Raw genomic sequence first — 26,328 nt, 5'->3', positions numbered from 1 at the left:
ACATGCTAGGAAAGTAATGCTCAAAATTCTCCAAATCAGGCTTCAATAGTAAGTGAACCATGAACTTCCAGATGTTCAAACTGAATTTAGGAAAGGCAGAGGAACCAGAGATCAAATTGCCAACATCCGTTGGATCAGAGAAAAAGCAAGAGAATTCCAGAAAAACATCTATTTCTGCTTTATTGATTACACCAAAGCCTTTGACTGTGTAGATAACAACAAACTGTTGAAAATTCTTCAAGAGATGGGAATACCAGACCACTTTACCTGCCTCGTGAGAAATCTGTATGCAGGCCAAGAAGCAACAGTTAGAACCGGACATGGAACAATGGACTGGTTCCAAATTGGGAAAGGAGTACGTCAAGGCTGTATATTGTCATCCTGCTTATTTAACTAATATGCAGAGTACATCATGCGAAGTGCCAGGCTGGATCAAGCACAAGGTGGAATCAAGATTGCCGGGAGAAATATCAATAACCTCACATATACAGATGATACCACCCTTATAGCAGAAAGGGAAGAAGAACTAAAGAGCCTCTTAATGAACGTGAAAGAGGAGAGTGAAGAAGCTGGCTTAAAACTCAACATGCAGAAAACTAAGATCATGGCATCTGGTCCCATCTCTTCATGGCAAATAGATGGGGAAACAATGGAAACAGTGACAGACTTTATTTTCTTGGGCTCCAAAATCACAACAGATGGTGACTGAAGCCATGAAATTAAAAGACACTTGCTCCTTGGAAGAAAAACTATGACCAACCTAAACAGCATATTAAAAAGCAGAGACATTACTTTGCAAACAGAGGTTCCTCTAGTCAAAGCTATGGTTCTTCCAGTAGTCATGTACGGATGTGAGAGTTGGACTATAAAGAAAGTTGAGCGCCGAAGTGTTGATGCTTTTGAACTGTGGTGTTGGAGAAGACTCTTGAGAGTCCCTTGGACTGCAATGAGATCCAACCAGTCAATCCAAGAGGACATCAGCCTAAATATTCATTGGAAGGACTGATGCTGAAGCTGAAACTCCAATAATTTGGTCACCTGATGCGAATAACTGACTCCTTGGAAAAGACCCTGATGCTGGGAAAGATTGAAGGCAGGAGGAAAAGGGGATGACAGAGGATTAAATAGTTGGATGGTATCACCGACTCAATGGACATGAGTTTGAGCAAACTTCAGGCAACAGTGAAGGACAGGGAAGCCTGGCGTGCTGCAGTCCATGGAGTTGCAAAGAGTCGGACACAACTGAGCAACTGAACTGAACTGAAATGATGTAAAACCTGAAACCATAAAACTCCTAGGAGAGAACATAGGCAGAACATGTTCTGACATAAATCATAGAAATATTTTCATGGATCTGTCTCCTAAGGTAAAGGAAACAAAAACAAAAATAACCAAGTGGGACTTAATTAAACTCTCAAAAGCTTTTTTTTTTTTTTTTTAGTCATGCTGTGTGGCTTGTGGGCTCTTAGTTCCCTGACCAGGGATCAAACCTGGGACCACACAGTGAAAGCACTGAGTCCTAACCACTGGACAACCAGGGAACTCCCAAAACTCATAAATTTTTGCAGAGCAAATGAAACTGTCGACAAAATAAAAAGACAACCTACTGAATGGGAGAAAATATTTACAAATGATATGACTGATAAAGGGTTAATATACAAAATATATAAATAGCTCATACAATTCAATATCAAAGAAACAAACAATCCACTTAAAAAATGGTCAGAAAACCAACATAAATATTTTTCCAAAGGAGACTTACAGATGGCCAACAGCACATGCTCAACATCGCTAGTCATCAGAGAAATGCAAATCAAAACACAATGAGCTATCACTGCGTATCTGTCAAAATAACTATCTCCAAAAAGTCTACAGCTATGGACTTCCCTGGCTGTCCAGTGGTCAAGACTCTGCCCTCCCAGTGTGTGAGGGGGGCAGGACATGGGCTCTATCCCTGGTTGGGGAACTAGGATACTGCATGCCACATAGCATGAACAAATAAATAAATATAAAATGGGTGTATTTTTTAAACATCTACAAATAACAAATGTTGGTGAGGATGTGGAGAAAAAGGAACCCTTGTACGCTGTTGATGGGAATGTAAATTAGTACAGCCACTATGAAAAACAGTGGTGGAATTTCCTCAAGAAACTAAAAATAGAATTACCATATGACCCAGCAATTCCACACCTGGGTATGTATCAAAGAAAATGAAAGCACTAACTCAAAAAGATGCATGCACCCCAATGTTCATAGCATCACTGTTTACAATTGCTAAGATACGGAAGCAATCTAAGTTCCTAATATGTGGAAGCATATTCTGCAAAGAGGAGTGGAATTCTATTCTGCCATTAAAAAGGATGATATTTTGCATTTACAACAACATGGATGGACCTGGAGGGTATTATGCTTAGTGCAATAAGTCAGAGAAAGACAAATACTATATGTTATCACTTACACATAAAATCTAAAAAACAAAATGAACAAATGAATATAACAAAACAGAAACAGACTCCCAGATACAGAAACAAACTAGTAATTTGGAGAGAGAAATGGGAAGGGGTAAGATGGGAGTAGGGGAATAAGAAGTACTAAATAAGCAACAAGGGTGTATTGTGCCACAAAGAAAATTTAACAAATACTTGGTAACAACTTTAAATGATGCATGTTGTTGTTTATTTGCTATGTCATGTCACACTCTTCTGTGACCCCTTGGCCTGCAGTCCATCAGGCTCCTCTGCCCATGGGATTTCTCAGGCAAGAATACAGGATTGGGTTGCCATTTCCTTCTCCAAAATGGATTATACATTATAAAAATTTTGGATCACCATGTGGTACACCTGGAAATAGATGTATATAAATAAATATGATATGTAAAAAAAACTCAAAATTTTTTTTCACTTAAAGTAAATCCAAATATATTTTACATAACTCTCTTTTGGTTGCAATTTACAATGCAAAACTGTTAAAAGTAATATTAACTATTTCTGTCTAGTTGGAATAATTAACCTGTACTCAAACAGGAGATGGACACTCACTCATCAGAAAAGAGTCCATGAACAGGAATTGGAACTCCGCATTGTCATCATCCTGTAACTATGCTCAAGATTCTGCCTATGAAAGAAGAAACCACTGGTCTGCTGCTGTCCAGAAATTCCTTCTGTAATGATAGAAATGTTCTAGATCTACACTTTGATTATGGTAGCTACTGACCACATGGGACTTTCGAGCATTTGAAATATGGCCAGTTTGATGGAGGAACTGAATTCTAAATTTTATTTAATTTTAATAGATTTAAATATAAACAGTTTCATGTGGACAGGGCAGCATTAGAAAAATGAAACAAAGGGTCTGCTATTGCTTTTTAAAAATTCAGTCCAGCCATCATTGTTAACAGACCTTTGGCTGGGGCTTGGAGTGAGAGATTAGGAGGAAGATTGGGTGGAGGAGGGCCCCGCCTTCCCATGCAGGCTGGGCAGTTCCCAGCAGGGAGGCACTGACACCAGAGCAACCTGGGTCAGTGAGCGTGTCCCATCAGTGAGAAAGGCCAATGTGGCATCACCTACTCCAAGACCACATTGGTGTTTCTCAACCTCATCTTCTGGTGTGGGAGCATATGTCTTCATCCCTTACAACCAGTATGGCCACTTCTTTGAAGATGTCTACCCTCTCCTCCATGCTCTGCTGATCGTAGCTGTAGGAGCCCGGCTCTGCATTACCGGGCTGATTGGCTCCTATGCCACCATCCAGAAAAGCTGCTGTAGACCTGCCACATTTGTCATCATCCTACTCTTAGGTTTTTGTCACAGAAGTTGTTGTAGTGGTTTGGGGATATGTTTACAGAGCGAAGGTGGAAAATGAGGTTGATCGCAGCATTTGGAAAATATAGACCTACGGTGGAACCAATCCTGTGCTGCTAGCTGGGCTATTATGTTCCGAGACAGCTGTCCTATTGTCGCATTCACAACTCTTCTCACTGGGAAAATACAGACTGATTCAAAGAAACCAAAAATCAGAGTGTCCCTCTTAGCTAGTGCAGGGAGACCGCCAGCAGCTGTCATGGCAGTCTGGCCCACCCCTTTGACCTCTATGCCTAGGGGTGTAAGGCTACCGGAAGTTGTGAAGAAGCCACCGGAAATCATGAGGCATGTTATCTATGGGCAGTTACATCTGCAGGTCTCCAGCTACTGGGCGGGCTCTGTGCCTGCATCCTGTTGTGCAGAAGGAGTAGAAAGCCTGCTTACAAGCTCCTCATCACCGGCAGAACCTATGCACATAGAAAACTCACCTGAGCTTTTTAGTCATGTTCTGATTTGGAAGGTGAATTGAGCAAATCCATTGCTATTGGCCTCCTGAGTTCATTTACTTAAAGCATAGGCACACACACAGGTGCTGGACAGAGCAGCTTGGCTCTTCCTGTGTCCACCTTCCTACCTACCCACCTATGACTTTTCCTCTGCTCTAGCGGACTCTCCATGTCAGTGAGTGTGTAAGTACGCCGGTAAATGTTCTAATCTCAGAACTGTTTGCGAGTTGCTTAGTGTGGTAGAATTAAAGGCAGACATGGACCTGCTTTTGTCACCATCAAGCTGTAAGGGACCTGCTGCCGAAGTATCACCGGGTCCTTCAGTCTTCACAGGGGAGCACTCTTGGCCAGAGGTTTTTGACAGGCAATCAGCTGTTTGGTAAAAGTTATTATTATACCAGATGGTGCCCCTCATCAGTGTCCTTTTAAAAAATATATACTACAGGCCAGTAACTAGCTCAATGGCTATCTTACAAAATGGCTAAAATAGATTTTAGAATCATATGTTGTGTGTGTTGGTTCATCTTCAAAATCAGACTGCTCTTTGAAACTAGCAGTTTTTAAGCAAAGCTGGCTTTATGTGTGTGTCTGCTCAGTCACTAAGTTTGTCCAATTCTTTGTGATCCCATGGACTGTAGCCCACCAGGCTTCTCTGTCCTTGGGATTTTCCCAGTGAGCAGTGGGTTGCCATTTCCTCCTCCAGGAGATCTTCCCGACCCAGGCATTGAACTGTCTCCTGTGTTTCTTGGATTGGCAGGTGCATTATTTACTACTGAGCCACCTGGGAAGCCCAAGGAGTATAATGTATGCATTACTGTTTAAAAACAATTTTTGTGAGTTAGAAATAATGTACCCATGTAGACTAGCAAAATAGTATGTAAATGTGATCTCAGTTGTAACTAGAAAAATCTAATTCAATAAACTCTGTATTACCCTCAAAAAAAAAAAAAAAAGCTTTTTTGTTGTTGTTATTCGGCCACCCTAGGTGGCTTGTTGGATTTTAATTCCCCAACCAGGGATTGAACCCAGGCCCTCAGCAGTGAGAGCTCAAATAGCTAACCACTGGACAGCCAGGGAATTCTCAGCTTTGTGGTTATTACTACCTTTGGAACAAACCCTATTTCAACAAAAATATTGTTATTGAAACTTACTTCAGGGGTAACATTTTCTTATACTGGGAAACTAATCAAATATCTGAATTATATGAAGAACACATTTATCACTGTTCTCTATGAGTATAGAAAAATAGTATCAAATTTGTATTCATACATGAAATAAAAGTACTTTTCCAATTACAGATTTGATATAAAGTGAGAAAACTTTCTATGTACAGTTTTCTATTGAAGAGGTATTTTATAAATAGTTTTGCTGTACTACTGTATTTTTAAATTATACATATAAATACTAAATCTAGCAATGCTTAAGAGAATGAAAAGACAAGCCACAGACTAGGAGAAAATACCTACAAAATACATAACTGACAAAGCACTGTTATCCAAAATATACAAAGAACTTGAAGTGCAACAATAAGAAAAAATGTGGTGAAAAAATGGGCCATGACCTTAACTGATACCTTATGAAAGAAGACACAGATGGCAGAACAGTACATGAAGAGATGCTCCACACCATATGTCATCAGAAAAGTGCAAATTAAAACAACAAAAGAGTACTACAACATACCTATTTGGACAGCCAAAAAGCAGATGCTGAAACACCAAGTGCCAATAAAATACGGAGAATAAAGAAATCTCATTCATTGCTGATGGGAATGCAAAATGATAGTCACTTTGGAAGAGAGTTTGGCGGTTTCTTACAAAACTAAACATATGCTTATACAATCCATTAATTGTGCTTCCTTCTATTTATAAAGAGGAGGTAAAACCACACACACACGGAAACCACACCCAGGTGTCAATTTTTCTATCTTGAGCTGATTTAGCATAAAAGAAAGAATTGTGATTTATAGACTTTCCTTTTTGTTTGTAATTTAAGAACTGAAGATCGTCATTCATTTTTTGTTGATATTCTCTAAGCTTCACTGTACACACACAGCTTCTATCAGATAGAATTGCCCATAATTAGCTGAAAGTTCAACTACTCAAACTAAGATTTCAAGTTAACATTATATCTTTTTTTTTTTTTTTTGCGGGTGGGGGCACACTGCAGCAGGTGGAACTTCCCGGACCAGGGATGGAACCCATGCCCCCTGCAGTGGAAGCACAGAGTCTTAACCACTGGACCACAAGGAAGTTCAAAATTAACATTATATCTGATCAGAGTAGAGTGAATCATTTACTTTAAAAATAAAATACATAAAAATTACAAGGACTTTGTCAATCTAACATATGATCTCAAAAGGCAATGGCTAAATTAGGAACCACTCAGCCACTTTCAAAAATATGTTTTTCAAAATGATATTTTTTACACAGGTTTATTGAGGCAGCACTGATATACAACAAAGAACTGCACATATGTAAATAAATAATTCGATGATATACGGACACCTACGATACCATCACACAACGGCGGGGGAAGAAATGGAGGCCACTGTGGGCAGGGGTGGGTCAGCCCCCCCCTTTCTCACATTAGAGTACAGGAACACAGACACAGTCAGACACCTCCACGAAAAGAGAAGTCTGGGTCCTGAAGTCAGAGAGTGGGAGCGTGAACACAGCTTTCTTCACTCAGTTCCACGCAAGCCATCAGTCTCACACTATAGAAGAAAATAATCAAGAATAAATTCAGGTCAGTCATCATACGTAGGGACACTCTAAACAAACTTGCACTACTCAAAATGTTCAAATCCAGAGCATCCCCATAACCCAACTCCTGTCCCACTTCAGGCCCTCCTGAGTCTCACCTTTAGGAGCCATGAGAGATACAGTAGGGCCTCAGATACTGTCTTCTCCTGGGATAGAACAGAACTTGGTCAGAGCCCACAGGAGTTAAGACTAAAGGAGACAACACAGGGTGGGTGAACCTCCCCAGGGGGTTCCCATTTACACTATCTCAAGGGTCTCAGAGTTCACCCCCACACACACCTGTCCATACTTACTTGCAGTCTGAGTATAGCTCCTTACATCTCCATCTGTGGGTAAAAGACATCATGTGAGAGGCCTGGGGGGAGGCAGAGTCATGAGGTTCTATAGGAATCCCTTAGTCCTGAATCCCAGGGAAGTTTCCAGAACTGTGAATGCAGATCCAGGGCAGGATTGGGAAACATAAGGAAAGAGGGTTTATGGGAAGTGTACCAATCCCCTTCTGGATGTCTATACTTAGCTGCTGGAAATCAGATCCCCATTAGGGAAATCATCAAAGTGAGAATGTAATCCTCTTTTACACACATGCTTTTCAAAAGAGTGTTAGAGGGCTTCCCTGGTGGCTCAGTGATAAAGAATTCGCCTGCCAATGCGGGAGACACAGATTTGATCCCTGGTCCAGGAAGATCCCATATGCTGTGAAGCAACCGAGTCCCTGAGCCACAACTCTTGAGCCTGTGCTCTGGAACGCAGGAGCTGCAACTACTGAGCCCACACGCCCTAGAGCCAGTGCTCCACAACAAAAAAAGCCATCGCAACGAGAAGCCCACAGACAACGACTCACTGCAACTAAAGAAAAGCCTGCGCAGTAACAAAGACCCAACACAGCCATAAATAAATGAAGTATTTTTTAAAAAGAGTGTTAGAAACAGGACCTCAGACTGGGTAAGTACGTGCATGTAGATGGTGCCTCCCAGCACTGAGGCAAGAGACTGGACATTTTCTGTCTTGAAACCCCCTGGGGGCACAAGAAAACTCAGATTTCACTCCTCTCCCTCCCTACCTGAGGGTTTCTTCCTCCAGATCACAGCTCCAGCCACCACTGCCAACACGAGGAGAACCAGGCCAACAATCATGCCCATGGTGAGGAAGGAGGGCTGAGGAGGTTCTGTGGAGGAAAGGGAAGAGCCCTGACCTCAGGCTTGAGCCCTAACCTTGCTGAACTGAGTACTGAAGGGCTCCTGCTTTATCTGAGAGGAAGCTCCACCCCACCCTGCTCCTTACCCCATCTGAGGGTGAGGGGCTCCAGAAGCCCTTCGTGCTGTACATGACATGTGTATCTCTGCTCCTCTCCAGAAGGCACCACCAGGGCTGCCCACTTCTGGAAGGTTCCATCCCCTGAAGGCCTGGTCTCCACAAGCTCCATGTCTTGGGTCTGGTCCTCCCCATCACGCTGCCAGGTCAGTGAGATCTCCGCCCGGTAGAAGCCCAGGGCCCAGCACCTCAGGGTGACCTCACGGTCAGAGATGGGGTGTCGGGTCACATGGGTCTTCGGAGGAACTGAGGAGAAAAGTGAGAAAATTTAGGAACTTTGTATTAACTCTAACAGACCACATGAGGGGGCATTTCTGTGACCATTCTGAGAATGGAGGGAATAAATGGTGTGAGAGGTGAGAGTGCAAAAGCCAGACGTGAGCCTGGACCCCAGGATATGGGAGAACTTCTTATGCTTTGAGAAGTTCTAGAAACAGGATAAGACAGCCCAGGGTAGGAGGCTCCAGGTCTCTGAGTGAGACAATACAGACTTCTGGTCCTGACCTAGGTGAAGACCGAGTTGACTCAAAAAATCTGGAGTCAGGTGGCCAGTGAAGAAGGCATGGGGCAGAGAAAAAGGTGAGAGAGTAAAGCACTAAGACTTAGGCCAAAGTCAAAGAAATCTGCTAATAAATTATTTCAGAGACTCTTTGCGACTCCACGGATTGTAGCCCTCCAGGCTCCTCTGTCCATGGGATATTCCGGGCAAGAATACTGGAGTGGGTTGCCATTTCCTTCTCCAGGAGATCTTCCCCACACAGGGATCGAACCCGGTCTCCCACATTGTAGCCAGACGCTTTACCATCTGAGCCACCAGGGAAGTCTAGACTTAGGCCAAAGTCAAAGAAATCTGCTAATAAATTATTTCAGAGACCTTCACATCCAGAGAGACAGAATCCTTTAATTGTCCTGAGGACATTTGGTTTTCAGGCAGCCTCACAGAACACAGCAAAAACAAGATACAAAGAATACCTGTTAAGCAAATCAATGTAACACCGTATTTAAATCTGAGAGTGTCACTGCTTAGACTTCTTTACCTCTGCTTCTTTTCCACACCCCTTGCTTCTCTAGCCCTTCTCTCTGTCTCTCACATCCCTCATCCACCTTAGTCTCCACCAACTTCTCATCCCTGAATCGTGGCACAAGAACCACCACCTCACCTGCCACCCATAGACTATTCTCTCCACAGTGGTCAGGAGTGTCATTTCAGACACTGAGTAAGAATCTGTAAGCCTTACTCTAAGGATCCAAGTGGTGGGGGAGAGGGGGAAGAATTCTAGTGTCAAGCCTATGCTTCTCCCCTTTAGGTTGGGCTAGTTGGAGGTACAGCCCCAACCTGAGGTGAGATCTGGGAGAGCCCGGGGCCCCTGGTACCTGCGCGCAGCAGCGTCTCCTTCCCCTTCTCCAGGTATTTGCTGAGCCAGTTCACGCACTCGGTCTCCAGGTATGCCCGGTACTTTTCCGCTGCTCCCTCAACCTCCCACTTGCGCCGGATGATCTGAGCCACCGTGCCCGCCGCGGACCAGGAGCGCAAGTCCTCGTTCAGCGTGATGTAATCCTCGCCGTCGTAGGCGAAGTGCTCGTACCCTCGGATGATGCTGCCGTCCGACCCGACATCGCAGCCAGACATCCAGAGGAAGCTGTGCGATTCTGCCCCGCCCCCGCGGTTAGCGCCGCCCACTTAGCCCCGCCCAGCGCTCCTCCTGGCCCTCCGGCTCCAGACTCACGCGCGGTGATTGCTCAGAGCCCGTTTTTCTCCTAAATTGAAAACGCAATCCCTGTCAATCCTAGTTCCTAGTGGACTCTTCCCAGACCGAAGAGAGGTCGGAGGATCTCCTGACCTCGGGGCGAAACCTCGGACCCGGGAATTCAGGGGGACCCCGGCTCATCGCAGCGAAATGCAGGGCTTGAGACTCACCCAACTCGCTGTGGTTGTGGTTGCCAACGATGACTTGCAGGTTCGACCGCGAAGCCTGCGAATGTTCTTTGGCTATGTCGGTTTGCCAGTCCCAGTACTCCGGCCCCTCCTGCTCCATCCACGGCGCCCGCGGCTCCACCCTCGGATTCGCGGTGTCGCTGTTGTATCTTACGAACTGCGTGTCGTCCAAGTAACCGACAGATTGATAAAGGTCGCTCGCGAGGCCAGGACGCGATACCAAAATATGGAAGTACCTCAAGGAGTGGACCCCTGGGGCCGGGAGGGGCTGCCACGCGGCCCGACGCTCCTTCGGGCGCGGGTCCCCATGTCCGAGGTGAATGTGACCTGTAGGGGACGAGGGGGCGAGACGGAAGAGGGCCGGTGGGTGACTCGAGTGGTGAGAGGAGAGGGCTGGAGGCTCGGAAGGGACAGGGAGGGTCAGGACGGGACGGGGGCGAGGTAGTGGGTCTGGTCTCGGGGCCATAGAAACGCGTTTTCCCCGGCTGTCCTTCGCCCCAGACAGGCGATCCCCTGGCTTCTCCTGCAGAGGCTATTTCGTCTCGACCCCGCACTCACCCGCCCAGGTATCGGTCAGGGCCAGGGACCCCGAGAGCAGAAGGAGAAGGGTTCGCGGCTCGGTGACCCGCATTCTTGGGATTTGGGGCGAATGTGAGTTCGGACTAGTCTGAGAACTTCATAACAGGGAACCGCGGTGGCGCTGATTGGCTTCTCTAGAAACCAATAGACTGAGACCTGGAGCAGCGTCATAGTTGTCCAGGAAGAAGGACCTGACACGGGTTGCGAGAGAGAGAAGTGAAACTGTGGGAAGGGAGATGGGGAATCCTCAGGGCTTAGCGTCAGTGTCCCAGACGCCAACCCCCGCCCCTAGAACCTGAGACCTTGAGCGCCACACCCAGGGCACCTGGGACTTTGTGCCCCGCCCTTCTCCTCGAGGCTGCACCCAGAGCCCTTTGTCAAACAGTCTCCCTGGCTTTGGGACTGTTTGAGAAAACCAAGGAGAAACCCCCAGGCTGGGCTCAGCCCCTTCGTCTTCCCTTCCCCAGTTCCCTCTCCCTGACTTGCGTCCCTATTCACTCATCCCTCAGGCACTCTCCTAGGAAAAACAAACTTCCAAGGAATAGGGTGCCAGAGAGCAACTTGGTCTTGGGAAAGCTGGTGAAGAAACAATGGTATGCTCATTAAACTAGGAGCAGTTGTATATGTAGAGATTCCTATAGAGATCAGTTTCCTGTTTGCTTGTTAACCATAATCCCAACGTCCCCTGAATGATTGAGCATCTAATCTGTAAAAGTAATGATTTTACCCTTCCCGTGTGAATGTGTCTAAACACCTCTGCAATAACCAAAGTTTGTAACTTCACTTTCCCAAACTGTGGCTCCAGGCTTTTATACTTTAAAATTACCTGTTCCATAGCCCCGAGTTTTCCTGTAGGAGTCTCAGTACATGGTTACTACAGAAAAGCACATGGAAGCACAGTTTCTTCCTGCATAAGACCTGTGCCTAGGCAGTAATTTACTACAGTGACTAGGTGATGACAGGAGAGGCTTAACCATTGAAAGAAGATTTTTTACTAATTACACTTTTAGAGAGAAGGGGGCATGGCACACCACACAGGGCTGCAGGGGGAAGCACCAAGGTTGGCCAGAAGGTCAAGGAGAAGGAGAAAGCATGGCTCAGAACTTTCATGGCATTTTCCTCAGGGCTGAGGGAAAGCAAAGGAGGGCTGGAGAAACATCTTAGGATTGATTGGCTGGTTTGAATAAGGTCATTGGCAGGTTCTGGGAAACAGCGCCTATCTCTAGGTGCCTGGTACCTGGCCCTGGTTAATGAGAGCAGAGGAATATTGCTTCCTGGACTGTAAGACCTGATAGAAGTGTGCATGTGTGTGTGTTCGCACTCAGTCACGTCCAACTCTTTGCGACCCCATAGACTGTAGCCCGCCAGGCTCTGCTATAGTAGAGGTGGTTCCAGATATGGACTCTGGATTGTCTAGTTTACAAAGGCTGCTCCTGGGAAAGCCCTTTGCTGTCTCTGAGAATTGGTCAGCTCTATAGCACAAGTCTTTCCCCAGTTATCCAGACCACAAATGGCAGAGCATCAAGAATACAGAAAATAAGAAATATTATTAACATATTATATTTCAACCAGAGTGTACAAACTTTAATCCCCTCAAAGCTGCAAGTGTTCCGTGCAATCAAAGTGCCCTTCATGAACGCTCCTGCATCGTCTATGTGATCCACACCTAAGCGATGTGCACATTTCATTGGCCACTTGGTATTATTTTCTTTAACCTGATTGACATAAGGAGACATTTGGTTTTTAGGCAGCCTCACAGAACAGAGCAAATACAAGATGCAAAGAATACCTGTTAATCAAATCAATGTAACAACGTATTTAAATCTGAGAGTGTCACTGCTTTAGAATTCTTTACATCTGCTTCTTTTCCACACCTCTTCCTTCTCTAGCCCTTCTCTCTGTTTCTCATATCCCTCATCCCCCTTAGTCTCCACCAACTTCTCATCCCTGAATCATGGCCCAAGAGCCACCACCTCACCTGCTACCCATGGACTATTCTCCCCACAGTGGTCAGGAGTGTCATTTCAGACATTTTTTAATATTCCAGTGGCTCCATCTCACTCTTGGAAACCTTCTAGAATGTAAGTCACATGAGCACAGGGGCTTTGTGTTAAAGTTGTTTTGGTTAAAGCTGTACCCCCAGCATATAAAGCTATGTTTGGTACATAGTGAGCACTAAATTCGGAGAAGGCAATGGCAAGCCACTCCAGTACTCTTGCCTAGAAAATCCCATGGATGGAGGAGCCTGGTGGGCTGAAGTCCATGGGGTCGCTAAGGGTCGGATGCGACTGAGCGACTTCACTTTCACTTTTCACTTTCACACATTAGAGAAGGAAATGGCAACCCACTCCAGTATTTTTGCCTGGAGAATCTCAGGGACGGGAGAGCCTTGTGGGCTTCCGTCTATGGGGTCACACAGAGTCGGACACGACTGAAGTGACTTAGCAGCAGCAGCAGCAGAGCACTAAATTGGGCTTCTAAATTAATCATTGTTGAACAAATGAACTAAACACACCTGATTGTATTAAAATCTGATGGCATCATATACAGATTAGAAAATTTTAAAAGGTAGAAAAATTAGGAAAGATTTTATGTTGTTCAACTAGTATATGTGAGAGTTCATAAATTCATTCCAGTGGAGAAAATGTTTTGTGTGTTGCACAACTGAGCCTGTACATTAGTTTTCTACTGCTGCATAAAATATTACCACAAATGCAGTGGGCTCTAACAAGAGCCATTTCAATGCTCACAGTTCTGTGGATCAGAAGTCCAGGTGCGGTATGGAAAGAGACTCTCTTCAGCATTTCAGGAGGTTGTGTTTGCAACTAGAGCTTAAGGTCCTCCTCCAAGCTCACGCAGAACTCTTTGCAGAATTTTGTTTCTTCTCGCTGTAGCACTGAGGTCCCCATTTCCTTTCTTGAGGTCGGTAGAATGCTGCTCTCAGTGCCTCTGGCCACCAGCATGTCTTGCTATGTGGGCCCCTCCATTTCAAGCCCTCCCTCACACTGAATCCTTTTCACTCTTTGTTCAGTAATAACTTAGTCTGGTCAAGAGTTCACTTGATTAGGTCTGGATTACCCATGATCATCCCCTGTTGTAAACTCAACTGATATGAACCTTAATTATATACAAAAAATCCCTTCACAGTGCCACTTGCATTAGTTATTGATCAAACAGCTGGGAGAAGGTGAATAACCAGCAGTTGGTTATCACCGGCTGTCTTTGAATCTGCCTAATATAGCCTTGTTCTTCCTTTGGGTTTAATTGGGTTACAGTTGGTAATGGAAATTCAAATAAATAAAATTTTGTGAATAGTAAAAACATGCTTTCTGTCCATTTAACCATAGGAATTCTTCTTAAATATTAAAACTAAATGGTATGTTTAATAGAAAGTTAGTTGTGTCGGACTCTTGGTGACCCCACAGATTATAGCCCACCAGTCTCCTCTCCATGAAATTCTCCAAGCAAGAATACTGGAGTGGGTTGCTATTTCCTTCTCCAGGGGAACTTCCTGACCCAGGGATCGAACCCAGGTCTCCTGAATTGCAGGCAAATTCTCCACCATCCGATACACCAGGGAAGCCCTATGTTTAACATCCTATTGTTAATTTACAACAGATCAAAAATAAAATGCAATAATCCATCATTTTCTTTGGATGCTGTAATACCTGTGTACTGCTGTAAAAGTGAGAATTTTAAAAAACAAATAATTATCATGTTCCACAGTTTTCCAGAATCAGAATTGCAGGAGAGGCTTATGTTAATTCTGGTTAGGGCCTCTCATAGGTTGTGATGAAGCTGTCAGCCAGGGCTGCATCATCCAAAGGCTTAATTGGGGCAAGAAATTCACATTAAATATGGTCATCCATATGACTGTTGGAAGAGGCCTCATTTCCCTCCTGGATGGTCCTGGGAGGCCTCAGTTCCGAGCCATAAACTTTCCTTAAAGCAGCTAATGACTAGGTAGTTATCTTCCCCCAGAGCAAGTGATCTGAGAGAGGGCAGCCAAGATGGAAGCTGCAATGTGTTTGATGTCATAGGCCCAGAGTCACACACCATTACATCAGCTTGCTCTCTCAGTTATAAGTGAATCATTGGGACTTCCTTGGTGGTCCAGTGGCAAAGACTCCATGCTCCTAATGCAGAGCGCCCAGGTTGGAACCTTGGTCAGGAAACTAGATCCCACATGCTGCAACTGAGACCTGGTGCAGCCAAACAAAAAAAATTTAAGTAAATCACCAAGTCCAACCCAAACTCAAGAGCTGAAAATGAAGCTCCACTTCTGGAAGGGAGGAATATCAAAGAATTTACCCACATGTTAAAATCAAAATTAAATATTCTTTCAGGATTTTGTAAATCAAATGCTTCCTTTAGTCAATTATTCTTGAGTGCTTCAAACTTCTTTTTGGAACGTAATAATAAAAGTTTGCAGGTCTTCCCTGTAGCTCAAACGATAAAGAATCAGCCTGCAATGTAGGAGACCAGGGTTCAAACCCTGGGTTGGGAAGTTCCTCTGGAGAAGGGAATGGCAATGCACTCCAGTATTCTTGCCAGGAGAATCCCATGGACAGAGGAGCCTGGTGGATTACAGTCCGTGGGATCGCAAAGAATCAGACACAACTGAGTGACTATTACTACGAATAAAAGTTTGGGACAGAGAAGTGAGATACCCCAAGGTCTCTAAGATTTCCCTGCAAATTCTATACACTGAAAACATATAGTAGCTATATGTAAATAATTAGGTAGCTATGGATAATTCAGTTCAGTTGCTCAGTTGTGTCCGACTCTTTGCGACCCCATGAACCGCACCACTCCAGGCCTCCCTGTCCATCACCAACTCCCAGAGTCTACCCAAATCCATGTGCATTGAGTTGGTGATGCCATCCAACCATCTCATCCTCTGTCATCCCCTTCTCCTCCTGCCCTCAATCTTTCCCAGCATCAGGGTCTTTTCAAATGAGTCAGCTCTTCGCATCAGGTGGCCAAAGTACTGGAGTTTCAGCTTCAACATCAGTTCTTCCAATGAACACCCAGGACTGATCTCCTTTAGGATGGACTGGCTGGATCTCCTTGCAGTCCAAGGGACAATTCTGATCTAGGTAAAACTTTGTTCCTAGATCAAAATTAGCCTTTCCTGTCTAATGAGTCACATAAAAACTGTTGTCATGATACTAAGCTCGGAGTGGGGAGGGAGACTAAAGTAAGAGATTCTTATTTTTCTTTTTTTTTTCTTTCCTTTCAATTGAAGGATAATTGCTTTACAGTATTTTGTGAGTTTTTTGTCATACATCAACAAGAATTAGCCATAGGTACACTCATGTCCCACCCTCCTAAACTTTCCACCCATCTCCCTCCCATGAGATTCTTATTTTTCTAGTTAAAATGAAATCTCATCAGGTAATATTATCAAAGATATTTCTTTATATTTTTCCAGCTTAATTTACACTGAGCAAAATGCACTTTTTTGTTCTGTAAATGTGTTTAAGCCAGGTGAATGTGAAGTTAGTGTAAGTGACGTGTCTAAGCCATCACAAGACCTTAAGCATCATATTAAACATTGTGCAGCAGAAAATAAACAGCGATGCCAGTGAACAAAAGAACAAATGACCAAGACAAAGATATTTCTATGGCATCTTGGATCCTCTCTCTCTAATACAGTTCACGACATTTGGCTACGCATTAGTTCCACTGTGAATAGGTCTTACTCACAGTGAGTAAGTAAGTAAGTGAGTAAGTAAGTAAGTGAGTAGGTCTTACTTATTAAGGATCCTTGAAATAAACTTTGGTATGTAATTTTCCCTTTCATTGAAAAAATAATCTGGAATGGTTCACAAACTCCAGTTTCAAAAATATCAGTTTAAAGAGTTTTGATATTCCTCGGGACCCACCTCTGAGATAAGATGTGAAGCTAAGGAGACTTATCTGATGGTTCAGGAACTCCACGCTTCCACTGCAGCAACCATGGGTTTGATCCCTACTTGGGGCACTAAGATCCTGCATACCACTTCTCAATCCCATCCCCCATATATAACCTCTATCCTGAAATCTGTGTTTACTGTCCCTTTGAGTTTCTCTAATGATTTTACAGTAAGTGCTGCTGCTGCTGCTAAGTCACTTCAATCGTGTCCGACTCTGTGTGATCCCATAGACGGAAGCCCACCAGGCTCCCCCTTCCCTGGGATTCTCCAGGCAAGAACACTGGAGTGGGTTGCCATTTCCTTCTCCAATGTGTGAAAGTGAAAAGTGAAAGTGAAGTCGCTCAGTCATGTCTGACTTGTAGTGACCCCATGGACTGCAGCCTATCAGGCTCCTCCATCCATGGGATTTTCTAGGCAAGAGTACTGGAGTGGCTTGCCATTGCCTTCTCCGAGAGTAAGTGCATATACCCCCAAACCAAATGTTATTTAGTTCGGCCTGTTTTTGACCTTCCTGTTCAGTGAACACATGCAGCTTGTATCCTTCTGTGACTCAAGTGTTATGGGTGAGTTATCTGATAACTGATAGAAAGATTCACTCATTTTACTGCTGTAAACGCTTCAGTTTATGATTGTACCACAGTTATTTTCCTTTGGATGAACATATGGTGTTTCAGTTTTTGCCATAAACATTAGTGTACGTGTCTCCTGGGACACATAGGCCAGCAACCCCCCAGAGTGAATGATCAGGAGTAAGACTGTTGGGTTGTGAGATATATGTACTGTAACCATTCTAGATAAGGCTAATTTGATTTCCGAAGCTCTACTATCAATTTAAATTTTCACTAGGGCTGTGTAAGTGTTCATGCTGTTTATGTGGTTGTTCCAGAGGAAGCTGTTTTCAGCAGAAAGGCAGAAAACAAGAGGTAAAACCCACTTCCTGTGTTGCAAGTCACTTGCAGTGCAGATCACCCTGGCATATTTTTCTGACTCTAACAATAACTTTATTTCTTTTAGTTTTATTCCGTATATCTGGCATTGTACTTTTAAATTTTATTTTTTTTTTGAAGTATAGTTGAATTGCAATGTCGTGTTAATTGAAAAAGAATGTGTCGGGGCTCCCCTGGTGGTTCGGCAGTAAAGAATCCACTTGCCAATGCAGGAGACATGGGTTTAATCCCTGGTCTGGGAAGATTGCACGTGTGGAGCAACTAAGCCTGTACATCACAACTATTGAGCCTGTTCTCTAGAGCCCAGGAACCACAACTCCTGAGCCCACGTGCCACAACTAATGAAGCCTGAGTGCCCTAGAGCCTGTGCCCCGCAACAGGAGAAGCCATCGAGATGAGAAGCCTGTGCACCGCACCTAGAGAATAGCCCCTGATTACTGCAACTAGAGCAAAGCCCGTGCAGCAACAAAGACCCAGCACAGCCAATAAATAAATAAAATTATTTTTTAAAAAAAGAAGAAAGAAAAGGAATGGATATATAAATGGCATCACACTTTCAGCCTATCGGTCCAGAGAATGCTTCCTTTTAGCACACCATATAGTATTAATTTATATATTTGGAGTCCTCAAATTAAAAAGAAAGAAAGGAAGGAGGAAGAAAGCTGAGGAGGAGGAGAAGAAAGAAAAAAGTCCAAATTAGTAAAAGAGAGAACAAGAGGAGAGCAATTAGAAATATTAAGTAGAGATAGCATTTTTAAAATGCAAGGAAATAGATTTAGACAATATCCATGGAATAATAAAGACTTAAGAGAGCTTTATTGCTTAGCTTTATTGAACAGAAAATTATCCTGAAACTTAGTGTCTTAAAGCAACAAATATAACTCAAACAGATACCTAAAAGACAAGCGAAATAAAGCAGATGTTGGTCAGAGAAGCTGTAAAGAGAAAGGTTTTATAAGATGAAATAAGTAATAGGCTATTGGTGCACAAATGAAAATGATCTTGTTAGTCCCTGTCCTCCAAGAAGCAGTTGCCAAGTTGAGACTGAACTCGCCAGTGTTTGATCAGGGGAAACGCTTGTCAGAGAACGAGGCAGGCAGAAAACACTGGGAGAGCCCGCAGAACGAAGATGCAATCTGATCCCTAGAGGCGGACAGGAGAGAAGGTTCATTGGACTCTCCTAGACCCCTAGGCAACGGAAGTGAAGTTGAGCAAGGCCACGGAAGAGTCCTTGAGCCACAGATGGCTTTAGGAGGAGCCCTGTGTCTCCCGGAAATGAACCTCCCTTAGGGTCACTGTTGCGACCTGTCATTTTCTGGGAACAGCCCGTGGGAAGCAAGGTCTCTGCATAAATGCTGCCTTGGATCTAACAGCACAGGAGCAGGGGCCCTTGTGCCTCACCTGGGGGATATGTTCTAAATCTTCCTACCTGAGGCGTCTGGATCCTTGGAAATCAAACCCTTCTCAGACTGGGTCACCGCACCTAACATTCGTAGTTTCACTGGGACAAGGGAGAAGCAGCAGGCACCCAAGTCTCTCACCAGTTATGTAGCAGCAACTCCATCTCTCCTGAGGACCAGACTCAATCGCTCCTGCCTAGAGAAGAGAGGACCCCTGCTCTCAGCAGCTGGTCTTCAGGCACATGGAATCCAAGCTTCGCGGGTGGCAGTCATAGGGTATGGTTCAATGGGACCCTTGTCATGTCCCCATGTAAGAGTTCCCTTTGTGGAACTGAGACCTCCTACCTTGTGAAACCCAGAGTTGTGTAGACAGAAAGTCACAGGTTCAAGGATTTGGCCATGGACCACGCTGAGGGCCACTGTTCAGCCTACACGTCTCATGTTAAAATCACCCGAGACCAAGGAGCTAACATTGTCAGAGTCAGTGATGGTGAGTCAGGAGCTGTGACAGAGGAGGAATGAGGGGAACGGTCTTGGGTGTCCATGGGGAAGGCCCACAACGAGCAGAGCGGGGGCTCTAACCTGATGTCAGACCAGAGGATGTTAGGGAAGGGGTGGGAGAAAGGTCTGTAGGGAGTCATAAGGAGAAGGACCCCACCCACACCCGGGTACAGGGGTACAAGCTCCATGGACGAGGAAACAGTATCAGAGGACTTTGGAGGGACCGTGTTCTCGGGGAGACCCAGATTTCTGTCAGAGCTGTGAGGTGAAGGGAACGTCCTGAAGGAGGACTTTGGAGATTTTGCTGGTCAACGTCTGCGAACTCTTGGGGGGGCTATGGAAACACTCAGGAGCTGAGGAGGAGTGGAAGAGGAGACAGAATAGAGGTGTGCAGAGCCTCTGACACAGATGAGAGGCCAGACTACTTGGGGGCTTGTCGTGACTAAGACCAACAGGGAAAGGGCATATTGAGATTAGTCCTGGTGGGTCGAGGCAGCTGACAGGGAGATGAAGGTGGAGAGGATCAGGGGTTCGGGGCTTTCACTTGGGCTCTGGGGTGAAGAAGATGGTGGAGGTGACAAGGGTTGAGGTGGCTGGGTCTTTGTTCCTGTGTGTGGACCCCTCTGGATCCCCTGACTATGGGATGGAACGCCTGAAGGGGAGGAGGGGTCTTTGAGGATTACGTGAATTCACTCTCACCCTGAGGGCTCAGGTCCGCCTTGACACCTGCTGTTGGAGGTGTGAGTTCTCGGGGAACCAGGGGTGACCCTGGCACAGGGGCCCCTCTTCTGCCCTCATGAGGAGAACAGAAGGCCCAGGACAACTGTGTCCCAACTCCCAACTGTCCCAAGATGCTCACCGCACTGTGGGATGTTATGTAGACATTGAGATGTTGTTCCCAAACAAGAGATGATTTATGTAAACTGAGTCAAAAAGCTGCAAGAGAAGTAGGAAAAAAAAAAAGTGTCTACTTTTCAGTTTCCTTTGGAGTTGTCATTAGGGGCTGGGGAGAGGGAAGAGAAGGAAAATTCAGGGATAGCACAACCAAGCATTGCTGTCTCCAAATGAAAGACACGTGGAGGATAATTAAGAGAATTTTATATTAGACATTTTATGTTAGGGAATTAGTTATTTTTCAGTATGATAATAATATTGTTTGAAGACAGTTTCTTTTTCAAGAGATGACACTGAAATAGCTATGGATAAGGGTCATGATGTTGGCAAGTGATTTTCAAGGATTTCAGCAAAAATCATGGAAATACAATTTATTACATACACAAAGAAAATATGACAAAATATTAAGATCACTGTATCTAGGGTGGCTATTGTACTATTCTTTCAAACTTGAGATATCTTTGAAATGTTTCACAATAAGTTGAAGAAAACTTCTAGAAATAATAATGCATAGGAAATAGCCACAACCTAATGTTGAATGAAAATTAGGCTTCAAGAGTACGTGCACGTGAGAATGTGTGACTGTGACAATGTGTGCATGTGAGTGTGTTCTCCGTGTGTATGTGTCAGTGTGGGTGACAGTATGTGTGTGGCAGTGTGTGTCTGTGCGTGTTCCAGGCTGCTTGTGCATTCACTCACCCACTCACTCACTCATTCACCCACTCACTCATTCACTCATTCATTCATTCACTCACTCACCCATTCCTTCACTCACCCATTCATTCATTCACTCACCCATTCCTTCACTCACTCACCCATTCATTCATTCACTCACCCATTCATTCATTCACTCACTCATTCCTTCACTCACTCACTCACTCATTCATTCATTTACTCACTCACCCATTCCTTCACTCACCCATTCATTCATTCACTCACTCATTCACTCACTCACCCATTCATTCATTCACTCATTCATTCATTCACTCACCCATTCATTCATTCACTCACTCACTCATTCACTCATTCATTCATTCACTCACTCACCCATTAACTCATTCATTCATTCACTCACCCATTCATTCACTCACTCACTAATTCATTCACCCATTCCTTCACTCACCCATTCATTCATTCACTCACTCATTAATTCACTCACTCACCCATTCCTTCACTCACCCATTCATTCACTCACCCAATCATTCACTCACCCATTCCTTCACTCACCCATTCCTTCATTCACTCACTCATTCACTCACCCATTCATTCATTCACTCATTCACTCACTCACCCATTCATTCACTCATTCACTCACTCACCCATTCACTCACTCACCCAATCATTCACTCACCCATTCACTCACTCACCCATTCATTCACTCATTCACTCACTCACCCATTCACTCACTCACCCAATCATTCACTCACCCATTCATTCCCTCAACAAGTATTTTTAAAGCAACAACCAGGCACTATTCAAGGAGATAGGAATACAGCTGAGAACAATCAAAGTCTCTACACTTGTGTTCATAAAGCTTATGTTCTAGAGGAAGGAGAGAAAATAAACAACTAAATAATGACACTTGAAAATGTGTATTAGTGACTATGATGTGAGGCTTCCCAGGTGACTCAGTGGTAAAGAATCCACCTGCCAATGTAGAAGGTGCAAGTTCAATCCCTGGGTCAGGAAGATCCCCTGGTAAAGGAAATGGCAATGCACTCCAGTCTTCTTGCGCGGAAAATCCCACGACAGAGGAGCCTGGTGGACTACAGTCCATGGGGCCACTGAGACAGACATAACTTAGCAACAAACAACTAGGGTTTAAATAAAATCAATGCAGGGCAGTAGGTAGAGGGAGGCTGGAGACCCAGATGCGGTGAGCCACGCAGGGAGGGGCTCTCAGTGAGGACTGCTGAAGAGAATGTCAGGGAGTGAAGTGCTGTCTGGGGGTCAAGTTCTCAGGCCAGAGAACAGCCTGGATGGCCCTGAGGTGTGAACACCCTGCGAGTGCTGGAGGGACTACACGTGTGAGGCCTGAATCATATCACAGGACCACAGCGTGTGCACTGCAAGTAAATAGGAAAAAGGCTCATAAATGAGAAAGATATTTTTCTTTTATAGATTTGATTTTCTTTGTATTTTTCCTTATTGTTACTGAGAGGGATTTGTGTGTTTGTGTGCGTTTTGTGGTTTGTGGGATTTTAGTTCCCAGATCAGGGATTGAAACTGGGCCGCTCTGCGGTGACAGTGCAAAGTCCTAACCACTGGACTGCCAAGGAATTCCCAAGAAGGTTTTTGTTTGTTTTGTTTTTAAAATGCATTTATTTATTAATTGAAGGATAATTGCTTTATATAATTGTGTTGGTTTCTGCCAAACATCAACATGAGTCAGTCATAGATATACACATGTACCCTCCCGCAAGACGGACTTTTAACATACTTTTCAAAAATCATTCAATCTATTCCAAAGGATTTGCAAGTGGAAAAATTTCCTCCCTCCCCAGATCCCTGGCACCTAGGTCCTCCGTCAGAGGTGAGCATTTCATCAACTTCTCAGGTATTCTTCCTGAGAAAAAACTTATACAGACAGTGTTGCTACATCATGGAGTACTGAACACAAATAGAGGAGAAAACGCTTATCTTCTGTTTCCCAGGCGTTGTCACCAAGAGGCAGGAGAGTCACAGGGTAGGGATGGTAGCCTCAGAGTTAGCCTAAGAACTCTATTCTCCTTCAGTCCCTGGACCACCCCTGACCCTGACACCAGTGAGTCCAGAGCTGCTCAGAAGCTGTTTCCCCACATTGGTACAGTCCTGAGGTCAGCCATCTCTGACTAATCTGGAGCCCAGACCCTTCCAGGCCACGCAGAGCAGTGTGTTGGCGCCCCCGTGTGGCCACAGGGCTCAGGACAGGAGACGTAGCTCTCTTTCTCTTCAGCCAGGACCCTCCCAGGGTGTCTGGCGGCTCCCAGAACCAGAATACAGCTTTAAACACAAAAGGGGGCCTTCATCCTCTGTCAGTTTTAGGAGTATGAGGTGTTTCCCAAATTCCACACTGACACACGTTTCCTTCCCACTGAGTCACCGTGGACTCTGCCTCAAAGCACAGTGCCTCCAGGCCATAAAAACTGGTTCCCAGGTCCCATATGGACCCCACAAAAAACTTGGTGCCCTCAGTCTCCTGAGATGGGACCTAGGCCTCCTGAATCCTTATCGCTTGCTTGTTCCTGCTGCTGCCTCGAGCTGGAGGACCTCTGCACCTGGGAATCAGTCCAGTGCGTTTCAGGACAGGGGATGGGATCCTGGAGTGGAAAGAGCCCCCAGGGAGCTGGGTTCAGGAAGGAGCCGATGCTCCATGGGAAGTGAGGGTAGGGCAGAAATAAGGACATTAGGGAGTGGAAGGTTACAAGGAGGAGAGAGGAAGGAGCCAGGGAGGAGCGTGACCTGAGAAAGGCTGGTCTAGGGGACACTTGCGGGTTGTGTTTGGAGAGGGCTTCTGGGAGCTGGGCCATAGAGAGTGAAGGCGGGTGCTGGGCTGTCCCTGTGGGGACCAACTCTGGCATCAAATTCCCGTGGTTTCCAGGGTCCCACTTCCTGCACTAGGACCTCGCTGCCATGTCTGAGCCCAGCCTCAAGTAATGGCTTGTCCCTTTCTTCAGTTATCCCTCCCTCCCTTAGACAACCAGAGCCTCCATGCCAGGTCAAGGGGCGCCTGGGGATCATGTGCTCAGCACGCTGTGGGGGCTGGACACCACCATGGTCTTCAGGGACCTCAGCAATGAGACCCAGATGACCAAAAATGCCCACTTCTTAGGAGCAGTCCCTACACCCTCCACAGCTCACTTCTAGAGGACCCTGGGATGAGTCCACCTCCTTCCTCTCTGGGACCCAACCACCCAGATCCTCAGACTGGACCCCTCAGGCCCTGCTCCCTGCTACCCCCACCCCTGAACTTAGGAGCTGGGCAACTCCAGCCCCAAGTCTCAGTTCTACGCTGATGACTGATCCAGGGCTTCAGAGCCATAGACTGAATGTTTATATCCCCAGAAATTCTTGAAAGTGAAAGTGAAGTCGCTCAGTCGTGTCCGACTCTGCGACCCTGTGGACTGTAGCCTACCAGGCTCCTCTGTCCGTGGGATTCTCCAGGCAAGACTACTGGAGTGGGTTGCCATTTCCTTCTCCAGGGATCTTCCCAACCCAGGGATCGAACCTGGGTCTCCTGCATTGGAGGCAGATACTTTAACCTCTGAGCCACCAGGGAAATTCTTGTGTTGAAACCAAATCCCCAGTGTATTTGGAGGTAGGGCATTTGGGAGGTCAGGTCATGAGGGTGGAGCCCTCATAAATGGTATAAGCATACTTATAAAAGAGAGGCTCCGGAGAGCTCCCTTTCCCTTTCCACATGGGAGGTCACAGTGAGAAGACAGCCATCTGTGAATCAGGAAGAGGGCCCTCATTTGACACCAAATCTGCTGACACCTTGATCTTGGACTTCTCATCCTCTATGATATTCCATTATAGCAGTCTGAGCAGATATGGGGCTCACAAGCCAAGGAAGGGTTCCCCGGAGCCCCCATGCGGCAACTGAGCCACGGCTGTAATTTGGACAGCAGTCATCCATGACCCCACAGTCTAGACGGACCCCCTTCCCTGGCCCAAGAGACATCAGAGGCAGTTGATGGTGGGTAAGACACAGACACAGCCTGTCCATTGTGCTTAGGTGGCAAAACCAAGAGTTCGGGGTGGCGCTGAGAGAGGAGAGGCCCAGGAAACCAAGACCAACTGGTGGGTCACAAACACACATCACAGGAGACCCCTGTTATGCACTGAGTTGTGGCCCCCAGAATCCATATGCTGAAGCCCTGACTCCCTCCGTGTGATTGTATTTTTTCATTGAGGTGTAGTTGATGTACAATAAAAGTTCCCGGTATTCAACATGATTCATAATTGTAAAGGTTGTATTCCATGTATAGTTATTTCAAGATATTGGCTGTATTCCCCGTGCTGTACTTAATCTTATATGTAGCCATTTGTGCCTCTTAATCCCCACCCTTGCAAATGACAAACTTTCATTCTTTTTAATGGCTGAGTGGTATTCCACTGTATATGTGTATCACATCTTCTTTATCCATTCATCTGTTGATGGACACTTAGGTTGTTTCTATACCTTGGCAATTATAAATAATGATGCTTATGAGTATTGGGGTGTATATCTTTTCCAATTAGTTTTATTTTTTTGAATATGTATCCATGAGTGGAATTATTGGGTCACATAGTAGTTCTACTTTTAGTTTTTTGAGAAGCGTCCACACTGTTTTTCCACAACGGCTGCACCAATTTACATCCCCACTAACAGTTTACAGAATTTCCCTTTCTTCCACATCCTTGCCAATATTTGTTATTTGTGTTCTTTTTGATGATAATCATTCTGATAGGTGTGGGGTGATATCTCATTGTGGTTTTAATTTGTATTTCTCTAATGATTAGTGGTGCTGGAGAAGACTCTTCAGAGTCCCTTGGACTGAAAGGAGATCCAACCAGTCCATTCTAAAGGAGATCAACCCTGGGTGTTAGTTGGAAGGACTGATGCTAAAGCTGAAACTCCAATACTTTGGCCACCTCATGCGACGAGTTGACTAACTGTAAAAGACTCTGATGCTGGGAGGGATTTGGGGGTGGGAGGAGATGGGGACGACAGAGAATGAGATGGCTGGATGGCATCACCGACTCTGTGGACATGAGTTTGAGTGAACTCCGGGAGTTGGTGATGGACAGGG

General features: G+C 45.2%; 1 protein-coding gene and 1 pseudogene across 1 annotated transcript; one reads left to right on the top strand and one right to left on the bottom strand.

Annotated features, from left to right (window-relative positions):
- The first annotated feature begins 2,829 nt into the window (after positions 1–2,829).
- LOC129543337 (tetraspanin-3 pseudogene) lies at positions 2,830–4,764 on the top strand (annotated as a pseudogene).
- A 1,954-nt stretch (positions 4,765–6,718) lies between these two features.
- LOC129543498 (BOLA class I histocompatibility antigen, alpha chain BL3-7-like) lies at positions 6,719–11,010 on the bottom strand. The gene is made up of 8 exons (XM_055406628.2): positions 10,874–11,010; positions 10,298–10,642; positions 9,754–10,029; positions 8,350–8,625; positions 8,129–8,233; positions 7,362–7,394; positions 7,167–7,214; positions 6,719–7,019 (listed from the first exon to the last, which is right to left on the bottom strand). The coding sequence occupies exons 1-7, from the start codon at positions 10,944–10,946 to the stop codon at positions 7,198–7,200; spliced, it is 1,125 nt and encodes a 374-aa protein (XP_055262603.2). The 5' UTR covers positions 10,947–11,010; the 3' UTR covers positions 6,719–7,019; positions 7,167–7,197.
- Between the last annotated feature and the right edge of the window lie 15,318 nt (positions 11,011–26,328).

Source organism: Moschus berezovskii, chromosome 23 (assembly GCF_049115385.1).
Source record: "Moschus berezovskii isolate FMDL1 chromosome 23, NW_MosBer_1.0, whole genome shotgun sequence".
Lineage (NCBI taxonomy): Eukaryota > Metazoa > Chordata > Mammalia > Artiodactyla > Moschidae > Moschus > Moschus berezovskii.
This window is presented reverse-complemented; position numbering and strand designations above follow the sequence as displayed.

What these genes read in the sequence shown, in the direction of transcription:
- LOC129543498 (XM_055406628.2), bottom strand. Translation starts at nt 10,946, where the DNA reads ATGCGGGTCACCGAGCCGCGAACCCTTCTCCTTCTGCTCTCGGGGTCC. An exon ending in CCACAACCACAGCGAGTTGG is followed by an intron (nt 10,030 to 10,297) that starts GTGAGTCTCAAG and finishes GGGGCGGGGCAG; the next exon opens with AATCGCACAGCTTCCTCTGG. An exon ending in CTGGAGGAAGAAACCCTCAG is followed by an intron (nt 7,395 to 8,128) that starts GTAGGGAGGGAG and finishes TTTTACCCACAG; the next exon opens with ATGGAGATGTAAGGAGCTAT.